This window comes from Chenopodium quinoa, unplaced genomic scaffold, assembly GCF_001683475.1.
Source record: "Chenopodium quinoa cultivar QQ74 unplaced genomic scaffold, ASM168347v1, whole genome shotgun sequence".
Lineage (NCBI taxonomy): Eukaryota > Viridiplantae > Streptophyta > Magnoliopsida > Caryophyllales > Amaranthaceae > Chenopodium > Chenopodium quinoa.
This window is the reverse complement of record NW_018744697.1, coordinates 1,086,168-1,105,387: the sequence shown is the minus strand read 5'-3', so window position 1 is coordinate 1,105,387 and position 19,220 is coordinate 1,086,168. Positions and strand designations below refer to the sequence as shown.

Below are 19,220 nucleotides of genomic sequence, written 5' to 3'. Positions count from 1 at the left end.
GTTTGATTTAGGGAGTTCGTCTTCCTACGGATTCTACGCGTAGCTCAGTCAGCCTCCCAGCTGCTACGGCCTGTCATGACCTGCAGAAGGTTAGTTTCTGCTTTCGGTCTTTCTCTTTCTCGTTTCAGCCTTTCTTTTATTCTCTGCTTATTCTGTTGCTACTGTTTTATTTTACTTTTCTTTTTTTCTCTGCTTTTCTTGCAGCTTGTTATGTCTGTTGGAGATTTGTCGAACACTCTACAATTAGTGGAGAAGGAGCATTAGAATCAGGGCATAACTCTCTCTCAAAGGAATTTGGAGGTTCAACAAGCTCAGGGTGAAAAGGATGCCATGGCCAGTGAGGTGACTCCGTTGAGGGAGAGGGCGGATGCCCTGCAGCTCCAGTTGGGAGAATTTCAGCTCACTCAGACTAAGTTGAAGAGCTGCGAGGAATAGTTGGGGACCTCTCAGGCTAGGGTGAAGACGTTGGAGGCGGAAATGGCAGATCTGCGGGCTACGCATACTGTTGAGCTTGAGGCTGCTAAGAAAGAGGCCCTCAGATCTTTTGCGCTCTCTCCTGCTTTTGCTAAGCTATTGGTTGGTCGCCATGATGGTGGATGGGAAGCTGCGGCTCGGTGCGTTAGCAGTTTATATGGTGAAGGTGAGGAGCAGAAGACTCGCTTCAACGCTTTCTAGGCTAAGGTTGAAGCTGCAGGTGAGGCTAGTTTGTTTGACCTCCCTGCCGATCATCCTCGTGCTGCTGGCTGCAAGATTCCCAACCAGGCTGTGCTAAACTTGGAGTTGCCTCTCTGCCCTGACGTTGCTGCAGCTATTGGAGTAGAGTCCTTGACTGGTGATCAATAAAGGTTATGGCGGTTGTCACCCTCTTACTCCAGTGGTTCCTCTGAGTTTCCCTCACCCAGATCTGTTGTAACTAGGTAGTTTTTGTTACTATCTTTGGGGTGTATAGCTGCCAAAGAATATGTTTCTCTGTGTCATTCTTGAATACTTTATCTTTTGTTGTTAGGTCTGCCCAGCTTAACTTGGATTTTGTTCTCCTAACTTTACTTGCTGAGTGTTTCCTTGTCCTGGTGGACGAGGGCTCAACTTTATTTGTCCCGCGACTGACTTGTTGAATGTTTACTCTGCCTTGGGGAGCAGGGGTTCAGCTTTATAATGTATGCTCTTTGTGATCCTTTTCTGTTGCTTTGCCTATTGTTTATTTTATTGTTTGCACAATTGCCGGGAACTATGCATTTTTTAGCAGTATCCAGATCTTTTAGCGCTGCAGCATCTTTATTGCATATGGTGGGGCCTCGTAGGTTGGGCCTCCCTATCTTCTTGGCTTAGTTGCTTAGCGCTTTCCAGCTTCTTTGTACTCTATTGTGCTTTAGCAGGAACTTTGTCACATTTTATCCTTCTTACTCTATTTGCTCTAAGTGTTTATGCATTGCGCACTCCGCTTGGCTCTGACCAGAGGTTTTGCCTGTGCGCTGGATGGTTTGTTTGATTGCGCGCTGTTTAATCTACCCCTGGTGAGACTTATTTGTGTCGATCAGCTTTTTGCCTATTCCTTTTATGTCATTCAGCATGTTTTGCTGTGACTTATATGTGTCGTTCAGCTTACTTATGCTGCGACTTGCCATTTTGTGAGTTATCATTCAGCTTGTTTTGCTGTGACTTATTATGTCGTTCAACTTTTTTATGCTGCAACTTATTTATGTCATTCAGCTTTTTTATGCTGCGACTTATTTATGTCGTTCAGCTTTTTTATGCTGCGAATTTGTCATTTTGTGCCTACTTACTTCTTTTCGTAAGGGCTTATTGTCTGGTTGTCTTCTCCTTTCCTCTCCCCCTCAAAGATATGGGCTAAGTGGGACTAAGAGAGCCTTAGTGTTGCCTACATAGCTCATCTTCTTCCTTCCTCTTCCCTTTCCTGCTCAAGCTAAACGTGCCAGGCTTCCCCCTCAGGCGTCCCCGAGGTGGTGCCCTGTTTTGCTGTGAGCAGGTGAGGTGAGGTTTTAGGGAGGGATGTGTTTACTTTGCCACTTTGCGCTACAGTGCTTCTTGCCTCTAACACTTTATTATTATCTTTATTTGACTTCTGCATAGTATCATATGATGCTTGGGCATAACATATTAAACAAATTTAAGCAACATACTCCTCACGTAGAGGCTTGTATTTCATTTAATAAAAATGGCTCAAATGCCTTAATTAACATAACATGGACTGAATAAGAGTTTATCAGACTTAAAACATGTTTTTTTTAGGCTGCTTAAACAAGATACTTCTTTAACACATCTGCATTGAAAATGTTTCTTAAGAGCTGACCTACTTGATCTGCAAGGAGGAACGCTCCTGGTCCAACTTGCTCGTGAATGATGAAAGGGCCTTCCCAGTTTGCTGATAGCTTTCCATGCTGATTTCCTATTCCCACTGCTGTTGTCGTTCTAAGGACTAAGTTTCCGAGCAGGAGCTCCCTATGCTTGACCCTCTTGTTGAAAGCTTTTGAAATCCTGCTCTTCTAGGCTGCCAACTTGAGAGCTGCTTTCAGCCTTACTTCTGGCAGGAAGTTTAGCTCTTCCAGCATACGCTTTTCATTTCCTTGCTGCTCATAGTGTTGTATCCTCAGGCTAGGGATTTGTACTTCCACTGATAAAACTGCATCAGCCCGTAGATCAAGGTGAAGGGGCTCTTCCTAGTTGACTTCTTCTCAGTGGTCCTATTTGCCCACAAGACCTCTGGGACTAGGTCTTCCCACAGGCCTTTGTACTCCTCCAGCTTCTTCTGTAGGGCTGTCAGGATCAGCTAGTTTGCTGCTTCTACTTGACCATTGCTCTGTGGGTGGAAGACCGAGGCACTTGCGTACTTGGTGCCCATGTCCCCCAGGTAGTCTTTTATGGTGTCACAGTCAAATTGGCACCCATGATCGAAGACTATGCACTGTGGCACCCCGAATCTTGTGATGATGCTTTTCCATATGAATGACCTTACTTGGGATGCCTTTATGTACTTAGTGGGTTCGGCTTCTATCCACTTTGTAAAGTAATCTATCGCCACAATGAGATACTTCCTGCCCGCTGACCCAGTGGTGAAAGGTCCCAATATGTCCATTTCCCACTGAGCAAACGGGATCGAGCTGAGGATTGGGGTTAGATCGTTTGCTTGTTGATTTATGACTAGTGAATACTTTTGACACTTGTCGCATTTTTTCACATATGCTAGTGTGTCTTGTGTAAGAGTTGGCCAATACGCTTCCCTTCTAAGGACCTCCACTCCCAATGCTTTTGCACTAATGTGGTTGGCGCATATTTCGGAGTGGGCTTCTTCCATAATGCCCTCCTGCTCCCACTCTGGAATACACCTCAGCAATGGTTTTGAGAAGCCTTTTTTGTTGAGTTCCCCATTAATCACTACATACCAGTTGGCGTCTTTCTTCACCTTCTTAGCCTGTAAATCATCATCGGGCAGTGAGCCGTGGACCTTGTATGCTAAGATGTCTGAGAACCAGGCTTTCTGCCTTTCTATGCAGGTTACCTGCTCTTTTTCGGCAATGCTGCTTTCTTCTAGCACCTCGACCATCACTGTCCTTGTGAGGCTTTGTAAGGTGGAGCTAGCTAACTTGGACAAGGCGTCGGCCTGAGAGTTTCCTGCTCTAGGGACCAAGTCTATCTAGAAATGGACTAGCTGGGCTACCAGTTCTTTTACCTTGGTTACATACTTCAGCATGGTGGCATCCCTTATCTCATATGCCCCCTGCAGCTAGCTGGCTGGCAACGAGCTGAGAATCAGTTTGAAGGTGTACTTTGCGGGCTCCGGCTGCGACGCTCATACGCAGGCCTGCCTGCGCCGCTTCGTACTCAGCTTCATTATTCGATGCTTTGAACTTGAACTTTATTGTATACTCGAATACGTTTCCTTCTGGAGATGTCATTATCATCCTCTTCCACCTTCCAGACCCCTATATCATCCTCTTTTTCCTCGTAGGAGGCTTCCACTATGAAGTCTGCTAGATCTTGTGCCTTGATGGCTGCTCTAGGTTTGACCTCGAATTCGTACTCATAAAGCTCAATTGCCTATTTTAAGAGCCTGCCCGATGCATCCATTTTTTGTAATGCATTCTCCAGCGGGTGGTTTGTGAGAACTTCTATTACATGCGCGTCAAAATATGGCTTTAGTTTCCTTGCTGCTGTGACCACTGCGAAGGCTAGCTTCTCTACCAATGGGTACCTTTGCTCTGCCTCGATTAGCACGTGCCTCATGAAGTATATTGACCTTTGTTGCTTCTGTCTTTCTACCAACAAAATGGTTGCGATTGTTTGTATCGACGTAGAGATGTACAACTGCAGCTTTTCTCTCAGCTCCGGGCTGATCATTGTTGGGAGTTTAGTCAGATGCTTCTTAATACCCTCAAAGGCTTCTTTCTCTTTAGCCCCCCACTTAAATTCTCTGTTCCCTTTCAATAGCTGACAGAACGACATGACCTTATCCGCTGACTTGCTGATGAACCTGGTCAGCGCGACCATTCTGCCTATCAATCGCATGATATCCTTGATGCATTTAGGCTCAGGCAGGCTGAGGACTACTTCGACCTTTTCTGGATTGGCATCTATCTCTCTCTCGCTGATCAGAAAACCCAAGAACTTTCCCGAGCTCACTCCGAAGACGCATTTCTTCGGGTTGAGTGTGATTTTATACTTGTTCAGGGTGGAAAATGTTTCCTCCATATCCATGATATGTCCAGTCTGTGTGACACTCTTAACAATTGAGTCGTCAACGTATACTTCAACATTTCTGCTCTTCTGGTGAAGGAATACTCTATCCATTGCCTTCTGAAAAGTTGCCTCAGCATTCTTCAGCCCGAAGGGCATAGCTATGTAATTATACACTCCCCCTTCAGTGATGAATGTAGTTTTCTGCCTGTCTAGCTCATATAGGCTGATCTGATGGTACCCTGAGAAGGCGTCCATGAAGCTTAGCAGGGCGTGCCCGCTGGTTGAGTCGACTAGCTGATCTATCCGCGACAGCGGGTAACAGTCTTTCAGGCAGGCCTTGTTAAGATCTGTGAAGTCAACACACATTCTCCACTGGCCATTTGCTTTCTTTACCATGACCACGTTGGCAAACCACTCTGGGTAGTCGCAAGGTTCAATGAATCCCGCTTCCAGGAGCTTCTCCACCTCCTCCTGAATTGCTTGATTTTTCTCCGTGGAGAAGCTTCACTTTTTCTACCTAACTGGCTTAATATCCTCCTTCACATTCAGCCTGTGTACCATGACTGTTGGGTTAATTTCGTGCATCTCATCTGCGGAAATTGCAAAAACGTCTTTGTTCTTGCTCATTATCTCTATGAGGTGTACCCCTACTCCTGGATCAATGCCTTTCCCGATTTCCACCGTCCTTAAGGGGTCACCTTCTGTGAGCTCAACTGTGACATGCTCCCCACTGGGAAGTGGCCTGGCCATTTCCTCTTTTGCAGGCTCGAAGTTCTCCATTGCTAACTTCTGTTTATTCTTTTCCCTGTGATATTCTTCACGCTTCCTTTTCCTCGACTTCCTCTCAGGTTGCTCAGAGGGCCTTCTCTCAGAACTAGGCTGATGTCTGGTTTTTGCGGGCTGCTTTAGGGCAGTTATGTAACATTGCTGGGTTGTCTTCTGACTTCCCCTGAGCTTTGCTAACCGTCCCTCATTACTTGCGTAGGCCATGGCAAGGTGATAGGTGGATACCACCCCGCCTATCTTGTGGATGAGCGGTCTTCCCTTGATCACATTGTAGGGTGAAGGGAAGTTTATCACAAGGAACTCTGCCCGGACATCACGCCTTCTTGATCTTTCCCCTACTCGGACTGAGAGTTCGATTATACCCTCTGGGCTAAGCCTCGACCCGTTAAACCCGGTGACTTCGTAGCTCACCCACTTCAGGTCTTTTTTGTCCAAATTCAGCTCGTTGAATGCACTAATGTATATGATGTTGGTTGAGCTGCCTCCGTCTATCAGTATTCTATCCACCTCCTAGTTTGCGATTCTCATTGTGACCACCAGCGGGTCATCATGAGGGTAAATTATGCAATTCTGGTCGTACTCGTCAAACGTGGCCCACGCCTGCGGGGGAAGAGGTGGCCATCTACGCTTATCATTGTAATTTATTTGATGTATCATCGCCCGCAGGTCAGCCTGTGCTCTGTTAACTGTTCCCCCATGTACTAGACCCCCGCTGATCACATACACTCTGCCTTCTGGCCTGCCATCTATGTCTCTGCCTCCGGTTGGGCCCCTATGACCTCCTCTGCGGTCGGGGAGGCCTGCTCTATCCTCATCCCTCCTTCTGGGAAGGTCATCGTGCTGCTTAAACTGATTCAAGTACCCTCTCCTAACTAAGTCCTCTATGTTGTCCTTCAAGTGTGTGCATTCTTCAGTGGTGTGACCATGGTCCCTATGAAAGTCAGACCACTTGTTGGTATCACGATTCCTGTTAACCATCCTCGGGGGTCTCTGCCACTTGTCGTCAGCTTTATCTACGCTGAATATATGACACCTGGAATGGGTTAAAAGGGTATATTGGTTAAACCTCCCAAGCCTTGGCCCTCTCTTTGGTTATGACCTTCTCAGTCCTACTGCTCTGTCCGCTTCTCTGCGGTTTTGCTCAGCCCTGCTCGGTTGGTCCACTCTGGGTGGGTTCTCTGCCCGGGTGACCTCTGACCGCTTAAATGAGTCACCATGTGCTTTTCTACCCAGCATTGCTCTGTCAGTCTCGTCTGCTTTGATGAACTCGTGCGCTTTTCCCAGCGCTTCAGCAAGTGTTTTGAGGCTCTTACGCCCCATATACGCTCTGAACGGTGATCCCGGTAGTAAGCCACTCTGCATTGCTAGTAGCGCTACCTCCTGGCTCATATTTGGGAAGGTTGTTTCCTCCTTGTTGAATCTTGTGATGAACTCCCTCAGGGGCTCGTCTATCCCTTGAACCAACGACATCAGCTCGGTTGTCATCTTGGTTCGGTCTACCAGGGTTATGAAATGCTCCATGAACATTCTCTTAAACTGGATGTACGAGTATACGGAACATTTGGGAATGGCTCCATACCACTCCGCGCCAGCCCCTCTAGGGTGGGCGGGAAAGCCTTACACCAGACTGACTCTGTCATAGTGTAAAGTACCATGTGGTTCTCAAAAGCTAATATGTGGCTTTTGAGTGTTGTGGTTCCGTTGTATTTGCAGCTTAGCATCTTTATTTTCTCCATTGGTTCCACCAGAATCTCCCGACAAAATGGGGAATCATCTAAAACAACTTGGATTCGCGCTCGCTTGTCTCTCTCCGGGCTGGGTTCCCGCTCTGAGGCTGGTGACCTGCTGCGGGGGACCCGCTTCTCCGGGCTGATTCGAGCAGGGGCTATTTCGTCCACGCTCCATTCTTGATTCAGGTTATAAGCTTCTAGCTCCAATACCTTCTTCCTCAGCTGAATGAGCTCTTTCTACTCAGGGGTGAGGGTCGTGGACGCCGGCTTTTTCGCTACGGGCTCCGCAGCTGCCCCTGCCGGTGACGGACTTGCTCCCTTACCCATACTGGTGAGGACCGCAGCCATTGCAGCTAGCTGCTCCAGAATGGCTGGCATATTTACGGGCTGCGGTTTCTAGGTTACAAGTGCTGAAACAATGAGCTCATTGTTCGCGCATGTTAACGGCATTCCGTATTTGAAAATGGAACTGGATCCCACCGGATCTACTGTTTTCGACGTCGTTGTAGCAGCAGCTAATGTCGATCCGATGGGGTTGGATTTCTGTGAGATGGTCAATTTGGGGTTTCCGGTGGGTCCTTTTTGATCGATGGTTACTGGGGGTGTTTTGTGTGGTGTTAGGCTGGTATCATTAGTTTTAGACATGGGTGTTTGTACAGTTTCTTCTCCGGCCATGGTGGTTAGTTAACTAGTCCCTAGCTCAATTGGTGAACCTTAGGTTAGATGATCCTTCCCCTCCTTCTAGCGCCAATTGTTCCATGTGTGGATCCAAGGGTTCTGCTGGGTGAACTGGGTCTTGTCAACTACCTACACAGGAAACACACGTAAAATGCCCTCGGGGTGGCTCGAGGAACCCCCCTCCGAAGCTTAAGTTACAGAGTGTTTAGAGAGAGAAAGTGTACTTAGAAAGATGTAGAAAGTATAATGACTTGAGTGTCTTACCCCTTTCCGTTGTACTTTACCCTCTATTTATAGGCGTACCATCTCCTTCGTGGAGAGTTCATCCTAGTCAGCCCTGCGGGCTGACTCTGCCCGGCTAGTGAGCCCTCCTTTAATTGCTTTCTCGGTAGTGAGTGCGCACCCTGGGGGCTGGGCGATAGTTCAGCGGGAGCTATCCTATAAAACTAGCCCCTCAAGAGGTGGTATGAGGTCACTCATGCCAACTCTTTACTTGAAGGAACATTCTTCTTAACTGAGCCCAGCTGGAAAGAATAGCTAAGCAGGAGCTATCCCCTACAATTAGAATTTCGTATTTCAATAATAATGTCTCAGAATTTTGATAATACATTGCGCGATTGGTCTTATTCTTTGACCAATGCTGACAAAAGAGAGTTGGAATTGTTTCATGTCAGGGGTTTACTAGCCCTGAGACATGTAGCGATTAAACATGATTTTCTTAGGGCAGCGTTAGACTATTGGAGTCTAGAAACACATTGTTTTAAATTTGATTACGATGAAATATGTCTCCTGCCGGAGGAATTCGGTGCCATCTTTGGGTTTCTTGCCAATAATCTTATTGCCATGCCTACCCTACGTGAGTATTATTACAAAGACTTTGAACGCATCTGAATCTAACAGATCCAGATTTAAATAGAATTGTGTGTGGTAATGAGGTAGACTTAGAAAAACTTGCAAATTTATATTTCAATCACCCTGTCTCTGAGTCTTATCATGTATACCGTAGAAGGGCTTATATTTTTTGCATGTTTAGCAAGTCTTTTATTTGCAAACGGTAGTGTATGACATGCTTGTCTACCATCTATGCTTGAACATGTTGAATATGGGAGGTCTCCTATGCCTACGTGCCTTGGAGAAAATTTTCGCGGCCTTGACGAAGCAAAAGCTGATCGAAAAGCCATCAGGAAGGGCTCTCTAGTACTGCTGCAGGTAAAAACATGCTCTGAGTAGCCCCTGTGACATAAAACAGGCACCGTTTAACGGTGCACTTCTGCCGTGACACGGTGAATTTTGCCGTGTCACGATGTAATCTGCAATTTTTTTTCGACTGATTTTTTTGTTTGTTTTGCAGATTTAGCTGATGGAGCGTTTAGAAATTTTTGAAGCCCCCGAAAATATTGAAAAATATGGTCCCAACGATCTAGTTCGCAGGAAGAAGAATTACTCTGTTAACATGTCGTACGAAGATTGGAAGAATTTCTTTGCAAAGAGAGAATTTTCCATTCGTTGGGTGGTGCCTTGGTGGAGGATTACTAGGATGGTTGGGACGAATGATACTCCGTATTTCCGTGTCCCTAGTATCTCAAGACTGACTTTTTATTGTCCTTCTCGATTGATGCGACAGTATGGACTTGAACAAGTAGTCTGACGCTATAATGATAGTCCTCGTGAAGTATCGTTGCATGAAAGTAACGTTCACAAGTACGAGACTTATTGGATTGGAAGACCTTTGTGGACCGTTTCTGCAAGTAACCAAGCTCCTCCTCCCTTATCTAGTGCATACAAGGCATGGTTGAATCCTAGAAGTAGAAGGGATCGAGTCGGATCACGCAACTTTGATGTGAAGAGCCGTCTTGGAAGTAAGAAAGTGCCACCTAAAGATCGTCTAGGTCCGAGAACACAAGGGATTGAGTTTAAGACTCCTATAATGCCTAAAAGGAAGAATTATGTGAAAGGGAAGAGTGAGGAGAAGATGGTTTATAGAGAGAAGCATCTAAAGAATTTTAAGAAAGGTGAAAGGGGTGAAAGTTCGACTAGGGGTGTGATGGTTTGGGCTACAAAAGACACATTAATGTTGAAGGCCGACATAGTTGAAAAAGAGAAGGAGGTTCCTAAAGTGAAGAAGGATTAGATCAGTATTGCATTGCTTATATGATTTATAATTTTTTAAAAAAAGGCGCATGATGCCAATAATTGTAGTCACATTTATTTCAATAATAATATCATATTTATTTTCGCCTTAAATAAAAATTAAAATGACTTCTTTTTTTTTTATCCGAGTCAAGAAGTCGGACGCAATGGAAGAATGAAAATAAAAAAAGGGCGAACAAATAACTGAATTCGCAAAGATTGTGTCACTAAAAAAAAATCGGAAAGTCTGAAATTCCACCATGCCACGGTGGAAAATGCCGTGACAAGTTGGAAATTCCCGTGGCGCGGCAACTTTTTTTCCTTTTTTTTTTGTTTGGTGCAATTCCACCGCGTCATGGTGGACTCTGCCGTTGCACGGTGGATAGTCCCGTGGCATGACAACTTCCCTTTTTTTTTCTTTTGCTGCAATTCCACCGCGCCACGATGGACTCTGCCATGACACGGTGGGTATTCCCGTGGCGCGACAACCTTTTTTTTCATTTTAGCTCCGTTTTGTCGTGACGCAATGCTGAACTGGCGCGTGTACTTGATCGACGGAGGGAGGATTTTTTTTTTAAGTGGTCGGGCCCCCTTAAAGGGTTGCCTACGTATCCTTAAAAAGGAATCAGACCAAACGTAGCTCTATTGGGTCATGAACCCATGCAACTAGGCATAGAATTTCTTGAGTTGATCCAAGTTGGTTAAATTGTGGAAACCGTTACTGTCCATGTCGACCAATTATGCCGCTCCGCCAGACTAGATGTCTTTAACAATGTACAGGCCTGGCCAATTAGGTCTGAATTTTCCTCTTGGATCCAACACATTTTTGCGAAGTTCCTTAAGCACCAGGTCACCTTCTTTGATGTTCCTAATCTTGACTTTTTATTGAAATGTCGCACCATACGCTTTTGGTAGGTTTGACCATGATGCAAAGCTGCCAAGCGTTTTTCGTCAAGTAAGACTAATTCATCATATCTTGCTCTAATCCAGTCGACTTCATCTAGTTGGCTTTCCAACGCGATTCGGAGAGAAGGGATTTCGAGCTCTATTGGTTGTACAGCTTCAACTCCATAGACCAAAGAGAAAGGGATAGCCCCCGTTGATGTACGAACAGAGGTTCGATAACCCTAACGGGCAAAATGTAGCTTACTTGGCCAATCTTTGTAATTTTCTGTCATCTTTTCGATGATAGTTTTCACATTTTTGTTGGGCGATTCGACCGCACCATTTGTTTGTGGTCTATAGGGTGATGATCTGTGATGCTTGATATGATATTTCTGTAACAATTCCGCGCATTTGGCTGGGAAATGTGTTCCATTATCACTGATCATCTCATGAGGTACCCCATAGCGGCATATGATATTTTTTCAATGAATTGAGCTACATGTTTTGCTGTTAACTTAGCATATGAGGCAGTTTCGATCCATTTGGTGAAATAGTCGATTGCTACGAGGATGAATTCATTCCCCCCTTGTCCTGGTGGCGTTATCTTCCCGAGGCGCCGTTGCCGGGGACTAACGGTTTTCATATTGATTTTCCGTGATTCGTTTTTACTAAGCGTTGTTTGTTGCTTCGGCTATTGCCTCCTGTGTTTTTGATGTTCTTTGCCTAGTTCTTTGTTGTATGCAAACACGTCGCTCAGGGTCAGACGACTTAGTGCCTCTCGATTCAGAAATTGAAGCGACTGCAAGAAGACGAAGAAGTAGAAGAAGAGCAGGTAACAGAAATATGGAAGACCAAGCAACAAAGTCTCTTTTGGAGTACGGTATCCCTGACACAACAACCGGACTCCTTTCTAGCATTGTTAGACCACCTATCACCGCTCAGAATTTTGAATTGAAACCGCAGTTTATTCAATTCATATCCAATGATTCATTTGCTGGCACACCTCTTGATTGCCCAGTGAATCATATAGATGGTTTCTTGGAAAAGTGTGACACTATGAAGCTGAATGGTGTTACAGATGATGCTCTTAGACTTCGCCTTTTTCCATTCTCATTACGGGATAGGGCGAAGGAATGGTTAAGAGATGAGGGTTCTGGTTCCTTTGATACATGGGATAAACTAGTAAAAGCTTTTCTGGTCAAGTTCTTGGGACAAGAAAAGACTGCAAGATTAAGGAACGAGCTATCCACTTTCAGGCAATCAGATGAAGAATCCTTATATGACGCATGGAGGAGATTCAAGAGATTACAGAGACAGTGCCCTCATCATGGCATACCTGAATGGATGTTAATCCAAACCTTTTATAACGGTCTAACCCATGAATTCCGGATCTATATCGACGCCGCATCTGGAGGCTCCCTTTTAACTAAAAATCCAACCGAAGCAAAGGAGCTGGTTGAGAAGATGTCAGCCAATGACAACTATCACCCAGGCGGCCGAAATAGTGTCAAGAAAGGAGGTAAATTAGATGTTGATGCTCTAACTCTTTTAACTAGTTCTGTGCAGGCACTTTCAAGCAAGTTCGATAGATTACAAACTGGATCTTCTAATAATGTGCTAGAAACTTGTCAAATGTGTAATACTCAAGGTCACATCGCACCTAATTGCCCACGAAATTCGAATGAGGTATCAATTGAGGAAGCCAATGCCTTCTACAATTCCAACCCTAAAAGACCATACGATCCCCATTCTAATACTTATAATGAAGGTTGGAAGAATCACCCAAATTTCTCATACAAAAACACCCAGGCTCAGCAAAATCCACCTCCTAAGAAATTCCTTGACTTCCTTTCTTGTACAAACTATGTGCCGATGCAGTGATCAGACGGTGCATTCCCGAATGTGAGGTAAGCAATATAATTTCTCATTGCCATGACTTACCTTGTGGTGGACATGCAGGCCCCTCGAAAACAAGTGCGAAGATCCTACAATGCGGATTTTACTGGCCCACTATGTTTAAGGATGTGTACTCCTATGTCAAGGCCTGTGACCGTTGTCAACGAACGGGAAATATTTCCAAGAGGAACGAAATGCCACTCACCAACATACTCGAGGTCGAGTTGTTTGATGTGTGGGGGATAGATTTCATGGGCCCTTTCTCTTCCTCTAAGGGGAATCGATACATTTTGGTAGCCGTTGACTACGTGTCAAAATGGGTTGAGGCCATTGCTACACCAAGCAATGATGCCCGTGTGGTAAGTAAATTCTTCAAGAAAAACATTTTCAATAGATTTGGTATCCCACGTGTGTTGATTAGTGACAGGGGAACACACTTCATGGAGAGCCGATTCGAAGCAATGTTGAAGAAATATGGAGTGCAGCATAAACTTGGAATTGGCTATCACCCCCAAACCAGTGGCCAAGTAGAGGTATCAAATCGAGAGATAAAGTCCATCCTAGAGAAAACAGTTGCAAGAACGAGAAAGGATTGGGCTGACAAAATTGATGATGCACTTTGGGCCTACCGAACAGCTTACAAAACTCCAATAGGTACAACCCCGTACAGACTTGTATACGGAAAAGCTTGTCACTTACCCGTCGAGCTAGAACATCGAGCATTCTGGGCCATCAAAAGCCTAAACTTTGACGCTAAGGCCGCGGGAGAGAAGAGGCTATTGCAGTTGAATGAGCTAGATGAGCTCCGCCTCGAAGCCTATGAGAGTTCAAAGCTTTATAAGGAGAAAACAAAGAGGTGGCACGACAAGGGCCTCATAAGAAGAGAATTCAAAGAAGGAGAGCAAGTCCTTCTATTCAATTCAAGGTTGAAACTATTCCCAGGGAAACTCAGGTCAAGATGGTCGGGCCCTTTCACGGTCTACAAAGCATATCCTTATGGCACCATTGAATTATGGAACAACACCGGGGGCACCTTCAAAGTCAATGGACAAAGGGTGAAGCACTATCGAGCGGGAGATCCTATTGAAGAGAAGTCAGATATCACGTTCTCTTCCCCACCACAAACTCAATGAGGATGAATACGGTCAAGCTAATGACCTTCTAAACAAGCGCTTGCGGGAGGCAACCCGATTCTTTTTTTTTTTTTTTTTTTTTTTTTTTTTATTTTCTTTTCCTTAGTATTTTATACTTTATCTTTCAGTTTATGTCTGTGTTATGCTGTTTTACAGAGAGTATCAAGCTAAGCACGAAGTGGGATGTCAAGAGAGCAGTCAAAGATCGAGTTACCGCGTTTTTGCTCTTCGCCCGGGCAGACCGGGCAAATTCCGCCCGATCGGGCGCGAGAAACAAAGAGCCAAAAAGAGAATATGAAGTTAAGCTTTTCTCCGCCCGATCAGACCGGGCAATGTCCGCCCGATCGGGCGCGAGAAACAAAGAGCCAGAAAGAGAATATGAAGCTAAGCTTTACTCCGCCCGATCAGACCGGGCAATGTCTGCCCGATCGGGCGCGAGTAGCAGAATCTGAAAAAAAAAAAAAAAAAAAAAAAAAAAAAAAAAAAAAAAAAAAAAAAAAAAAAAAAAAAAAAAAAGGTCCAGTCTCCTTCGCCCGGTCAGACCGGGCAAAGAGCGCCCGATCGGGCGCGACAGAATCCTGCGGGCTTAAATTAGAGATTTCAGCGTTTTCTTTTCTTCTCCATCCCTCAAACTCTCATACCCTCTACTCTTTCTCTCTCTAAAAATCCCCAATTCCACAACCCTAACTTCATCTCCCATCCAATTTCATCAAGATTCAACAATCAAATCCCTCAAATTCACCACGAAAACCCAATATTTTTGCAAAAATTTCTGCAATTCCGTCCCTCCTCCTTGTTTAACCTCAAGAAATCCCCAAGCTATCTCATCACTCACATAATTTCGGGCTCTTGATGATGTCTCAAAGGAAAAGAACGAGAAGCACACCACAACAACAACCACAATTGGACTTGGAAAGTGTACCCGGGTACCCACACGTGGTCTTCGTCCCGGAATTTCCAAACCAAAAGCAGCGGTTCATCGAGCTCTCGCGCCGAAAGGTAATCCCTACCCGATTTTTTGACCGTTCATTGCTTTCTAAGCTAGGAATAGATTCGGAATGTAAGAATTTGTTTGCAAAATTAGGAATGTCTCAATTATTCAATATGAACTATAGAACTTATGAAGATTTAACTCTTGAATTTTTGAGCTCATTTGATATTGAAAAGGGTAGGAATGGTTTGGTGAAGCATGTTGTGTATAGGTTGCTGAATAGGTCTCATAGAATGTCCTTAGAAGGCTTTGCTAGGAAGTTTGGACTTCCTTGTACCGGCTTAACCGTGCAACCTAGTAGCTTCAATTCTGGGGAACTTTGGTTTGCCATGACTGGTGAAAACATTGAATCTTTCCAGCACGCCCCTTCACACAAAATCCACCAACCAGTCCTTAGGCTGTGGACTAGATTCACTGGGTGGACTATTTTTGGTAGAATCGAACCTAATAATGTTAGGTCGGACGAGATTTCGATCCTAGGTAGTTATTTAAGGCGTGGGGATGAGGATGGAGACTTTACAATGAATATTGCACACTTGTTTGCCCTTCACCTTAAAAAGCAAGGCACCACATATACGACAATTAAATCGAATGGTGAACGCTCTAACATTCCTATCGTCTTAGGAGGCCTTGTCACTCACCTAGCACTTCGGGAAGGCTTTGATGAAGCCAGCCGATGCCCAGTGCCTGGCCCCATTACCTTAGATCAGCATTATCTCACTACTGCGGGTTGGTTATCCATAGATTTTAATAGATTTAGTTGGATCATAGGGAGAACCAACAGGTTTTCTGTGCCTTTACCTTCCCCTGCCCTAACTAAGATTATGCCTCACCAGCCCTCCTACCTTCTCCAGTTCCCTAGTGATTCGTCTACCCCTGTACCAGCTGCCCCCACTAGGACCTATTTTAGGAGAGAGTCTACCTCCTCCCCTGCTCCGCCTCCTCCTAGTGATAACGAGGCCATTATGGCCGGTATTAGGGAGCTTAGGGTAGGTCAGCTGGACCTTTCTACCCGAGTCCAGACCATAGAGACTAGCCTTCGGGAGCTTAACGCAGGCCAGCAGGATTTTCGCTTGGCTATGTATCCTGTTTATGACTACTTCTGCAGGCAAGGGAATATCCCGAGGGATGGTCCCCATCCTTCTTGGTATCACTTTCCCGGTGCGGGAGATATGGCAGGTGGCAGTGGCACAGCTGTTGGTGATGATGATGATGTCGAGGATGATGATGTTGGTGATGATGATGATGGCCCCTCCGGTTCCTTTTGAGGAGCCGTCGAGATTCCTATGCTCTCCTTACGCTGCAATGAGGCCATTGCCGCATTTAGCTTGGGGGAGTTGCTTCGTACATGTGGTACTCTCTCTCTCCTTATCTCTCTTATCTTTCTTGTTTTATTTTAGTGTAGTTATTTTAGTTTTTTTTTTTTTTAAAAAAAAAAAAAAAAAAAAAAACATACAAAAAATACGATCCAATGAATAATAAATCATGCTTCCCTGTGCCCCATTCATGAAAATTGTTTTAATTCTTGGTATATGATGACGAGTATTGTGGATAGGTTAGCCATGATTTGATGTTTGATTACTTGGATGTCTTAACATGAGTCAATTTTGCCCAACTACTTGTGAATATAGTGCTTGACTAGTTGATTTGGTTAGGAATGTGTGTTAGTTCCTGGTATGTCAATGAAGTTGAGTATTGGTTTATAACTTTGAGTAATGTTTGCATGACTCATTAATATGCACATTGAGGAGGACGAAGGCATTTGTTCCTCTAGGTGGCTTTCAGACGATATTAGATACATTTGTTCCCTTCTTGCTACCCATGTTGTTGCTTGTGCCCTTTTATTGTTTATTTTGCCACATTACAAGCCTATTTAAGCCCCATTGGTTACTAGTCCCAAGCTTGGCTTGGGGGAGCTAATAGTGAGTGAGGTGAGGGAGTTGTAGTGTGCATGTAATCTGCACAATTTTGGGTGGATTTGAGAAGTTTTTATTTGTTCTTATTGTTGTGGATTGAAAAAATTGAAAATTTATTGTGCAAAGAAAAAATTCCAATGTGAGATGAAAAAAAGGGAAAAGAAAGAGCAAAAGAAAAAAATTGTTTCAATGTTCAAGTGTTCTAATTGAAGGCTGCTCAAGAAAAAAAAGGAGAGTTCAAAGTTTGTTTGTTCACTCAAGTTCTATAATTTTATATTTTGTATATATGAGTGAAATTTTAAGTGTTGGAAATTTTTAATATAATTGGATGTTTGGTGAATTTTTGGTAGAGTTGAGTTGTGTTGGAGATGATTTGGTCATTAATTCATTTTGATCTTGGTTTTATTTATTAGGATTTTGGCTCCCTTAAGCATAGCTTTACTCTTACATTTTCCCAAATATTTCCTACCTTTTATCCTAGCCTTACATTACAAGCTTTGAAGACCTTCTGACCTTTGTGCATAGAGTTGTGTGAATGTGAAATTAGTTGTTTTCCAATGCAAAGAATGATTTGATATATTTCGAGTCGACTGCTAGGTTGAGTGCTTGTTTTCTTTAAACACACGAGTGCGTGAGTTTGGGAGGGCATTGTTCACATTTAAAGGAGTTGGATGGAGAGCGATCGAGTATATCTTTTACTCGCCACATAAATGAGAGTTGAGTGTGTGAACACTAGTCTTGAATTCTATATGCTCTTGTGGTTTGCTCTATTTGACTATTGTCAGACAGGATGAGTAGTCAGATGGATTTGATTGGTTGACTTTGATGCATAACTGTCGAGTTTACCTTTAATCGTATTTATTGATTTGAATTGCTTTTGGGGTGAAGTATTGATTTATTTATTCATTGCTTTGCTTAGGGACAAGCAAAGGTTTAGCTTGGGGGAATTTGATATACGTGTTTTTTACAATGGTTTTCCCCGGTTTTACTTAGTAATTTTATATGGTTTTGAGCTCTACGGAGCCATTTCTTGCTAACAATCTCTTCTTTAGTGTATTCGATTGTTTTAGTAAGCTTTTCAGGAATATGAAGCGTTTCTAGGCAATTGGACGTGTTTTTAGTAGATTCGGAAGAGTTGATAGCCAAGAACTGCAATTTATGTGGAGTGCCCGACCGGGCATGGCTTGCCCGGGCAGACCGGGCAATGAAGAGTTCACAGGAAGAAGCCCAATTCTGAACGGTGCAACGCGCGCCCGATCGGGCAGGCTTCGCCCGGTCAGACCGGGCGATGAAGAAGTCAAGTTATGAAGATGCAATTCTGGAAACGTGTTACGCGCGCCCGACCGGGCGAGGTTCGCCCGGTCTGACCGGGCAAAGAAGGAAAACTGTCGTATTTTACGCAGCCTTCCTCCGCCCGACCGGGCGAGGTTTGCCCGGTCTGACCGGGCGATGTTCAAGATTGCGCGATTTCAGCTATTTCCGAATTTCTATCTTTTGGGGGTATAAATACCCTTTTGTAATTAACTTTTAAAGAGAGTTTTTCATTAGTTTTTCTCCTTAAGCCCTAGAAAACTCTCAAGAACCCTAGTTTTATTTCCTTTAAGCAATTTCAATCTTTTAATCCCAGATTAATCAATTGTTCATCAACAATTTGAGTTCTTTCAATTGGAGTAATTGGTATTTATCTTACTTCACTCTTTTCTGATATTCACTGTTCTCTAAATATGTTTTCTTTACTGTTTCTTGTTTTTGAACTTGATTTTGATTTTATTATGATGTGTGAGTAGTTTCCTTAATCCGGGATCTTGCTAAGCCCGATTATGATTGATGTATAAAGTAGATCTTTAAATTCCCCAATAATAATCCCAATTGACATGCTTAATTGATTGTGTTTATGCCAATACTAGATTAGGAATAATTAGTATTGTTATCATCCCTTTGTTCTTATTGCAACGGAAGTTGGGTATTAACGGGATTAGGTTATTCCAATTAAGGGTTTGAAGATCATCACGGAAGTAGATGATTGAATAATTAGGAATCTAGGCATGGTGTTTAATGTCCCTTATTCGCTTGATTCCACGGAAGTAGGCTTGATAGTTAATTTGGGAAGCCATTGATAACTTGGAAGAGACCTTTGGTATTATTATTAGGGATTGCTTTTCTTCTTGTCAATTGATTTATATATTGGGGGTAGATTTATTAGTTTATCAATCATAATCGTGGTAATGCTTGATCTTGGATGCTTTAGTTTATTGATTAATATTTCCTCTAGTTAATTGTGTTATTTAATATATTAGTTGATTATTATCATCCATTATTGATTGGTGACGTGCTTAGTGATTAATTGAGTCTGATTAATTGAATGAACCATAGTCTCTTG

The 19,220-nt window shown here is 43.8% G+C and overlaps 1 protein-coding gene across 1 annotated transcript; it reads right to left on the bottom strand.

Moving 5' to 3' along the window:
• Nucleotides 1-5,208: 5,208 nt before the first annotated feature.
• LOC110702700 lies at nucleotides 5,209-6,966 on the bottom strand. The gene is made up of 3 exons (XM_021880455.1): nucleotides 6,581-6,966; nucleotides 6,082-6,514; nucleotides 5,209-5,991 (listed from the first exon to the last, which is right to left on the bottom strand). Exons 1-3 carry the CDS (start codon nucleotides 6,964-6,966, stop codon nucleotides 5,209-5,211), a joined length of 1,602 nt encoding a protein of 533 aa, XP_021736147.1.
• Nucleotides 6,967-19,220: the final 12,254 nt, after the last annotated feature.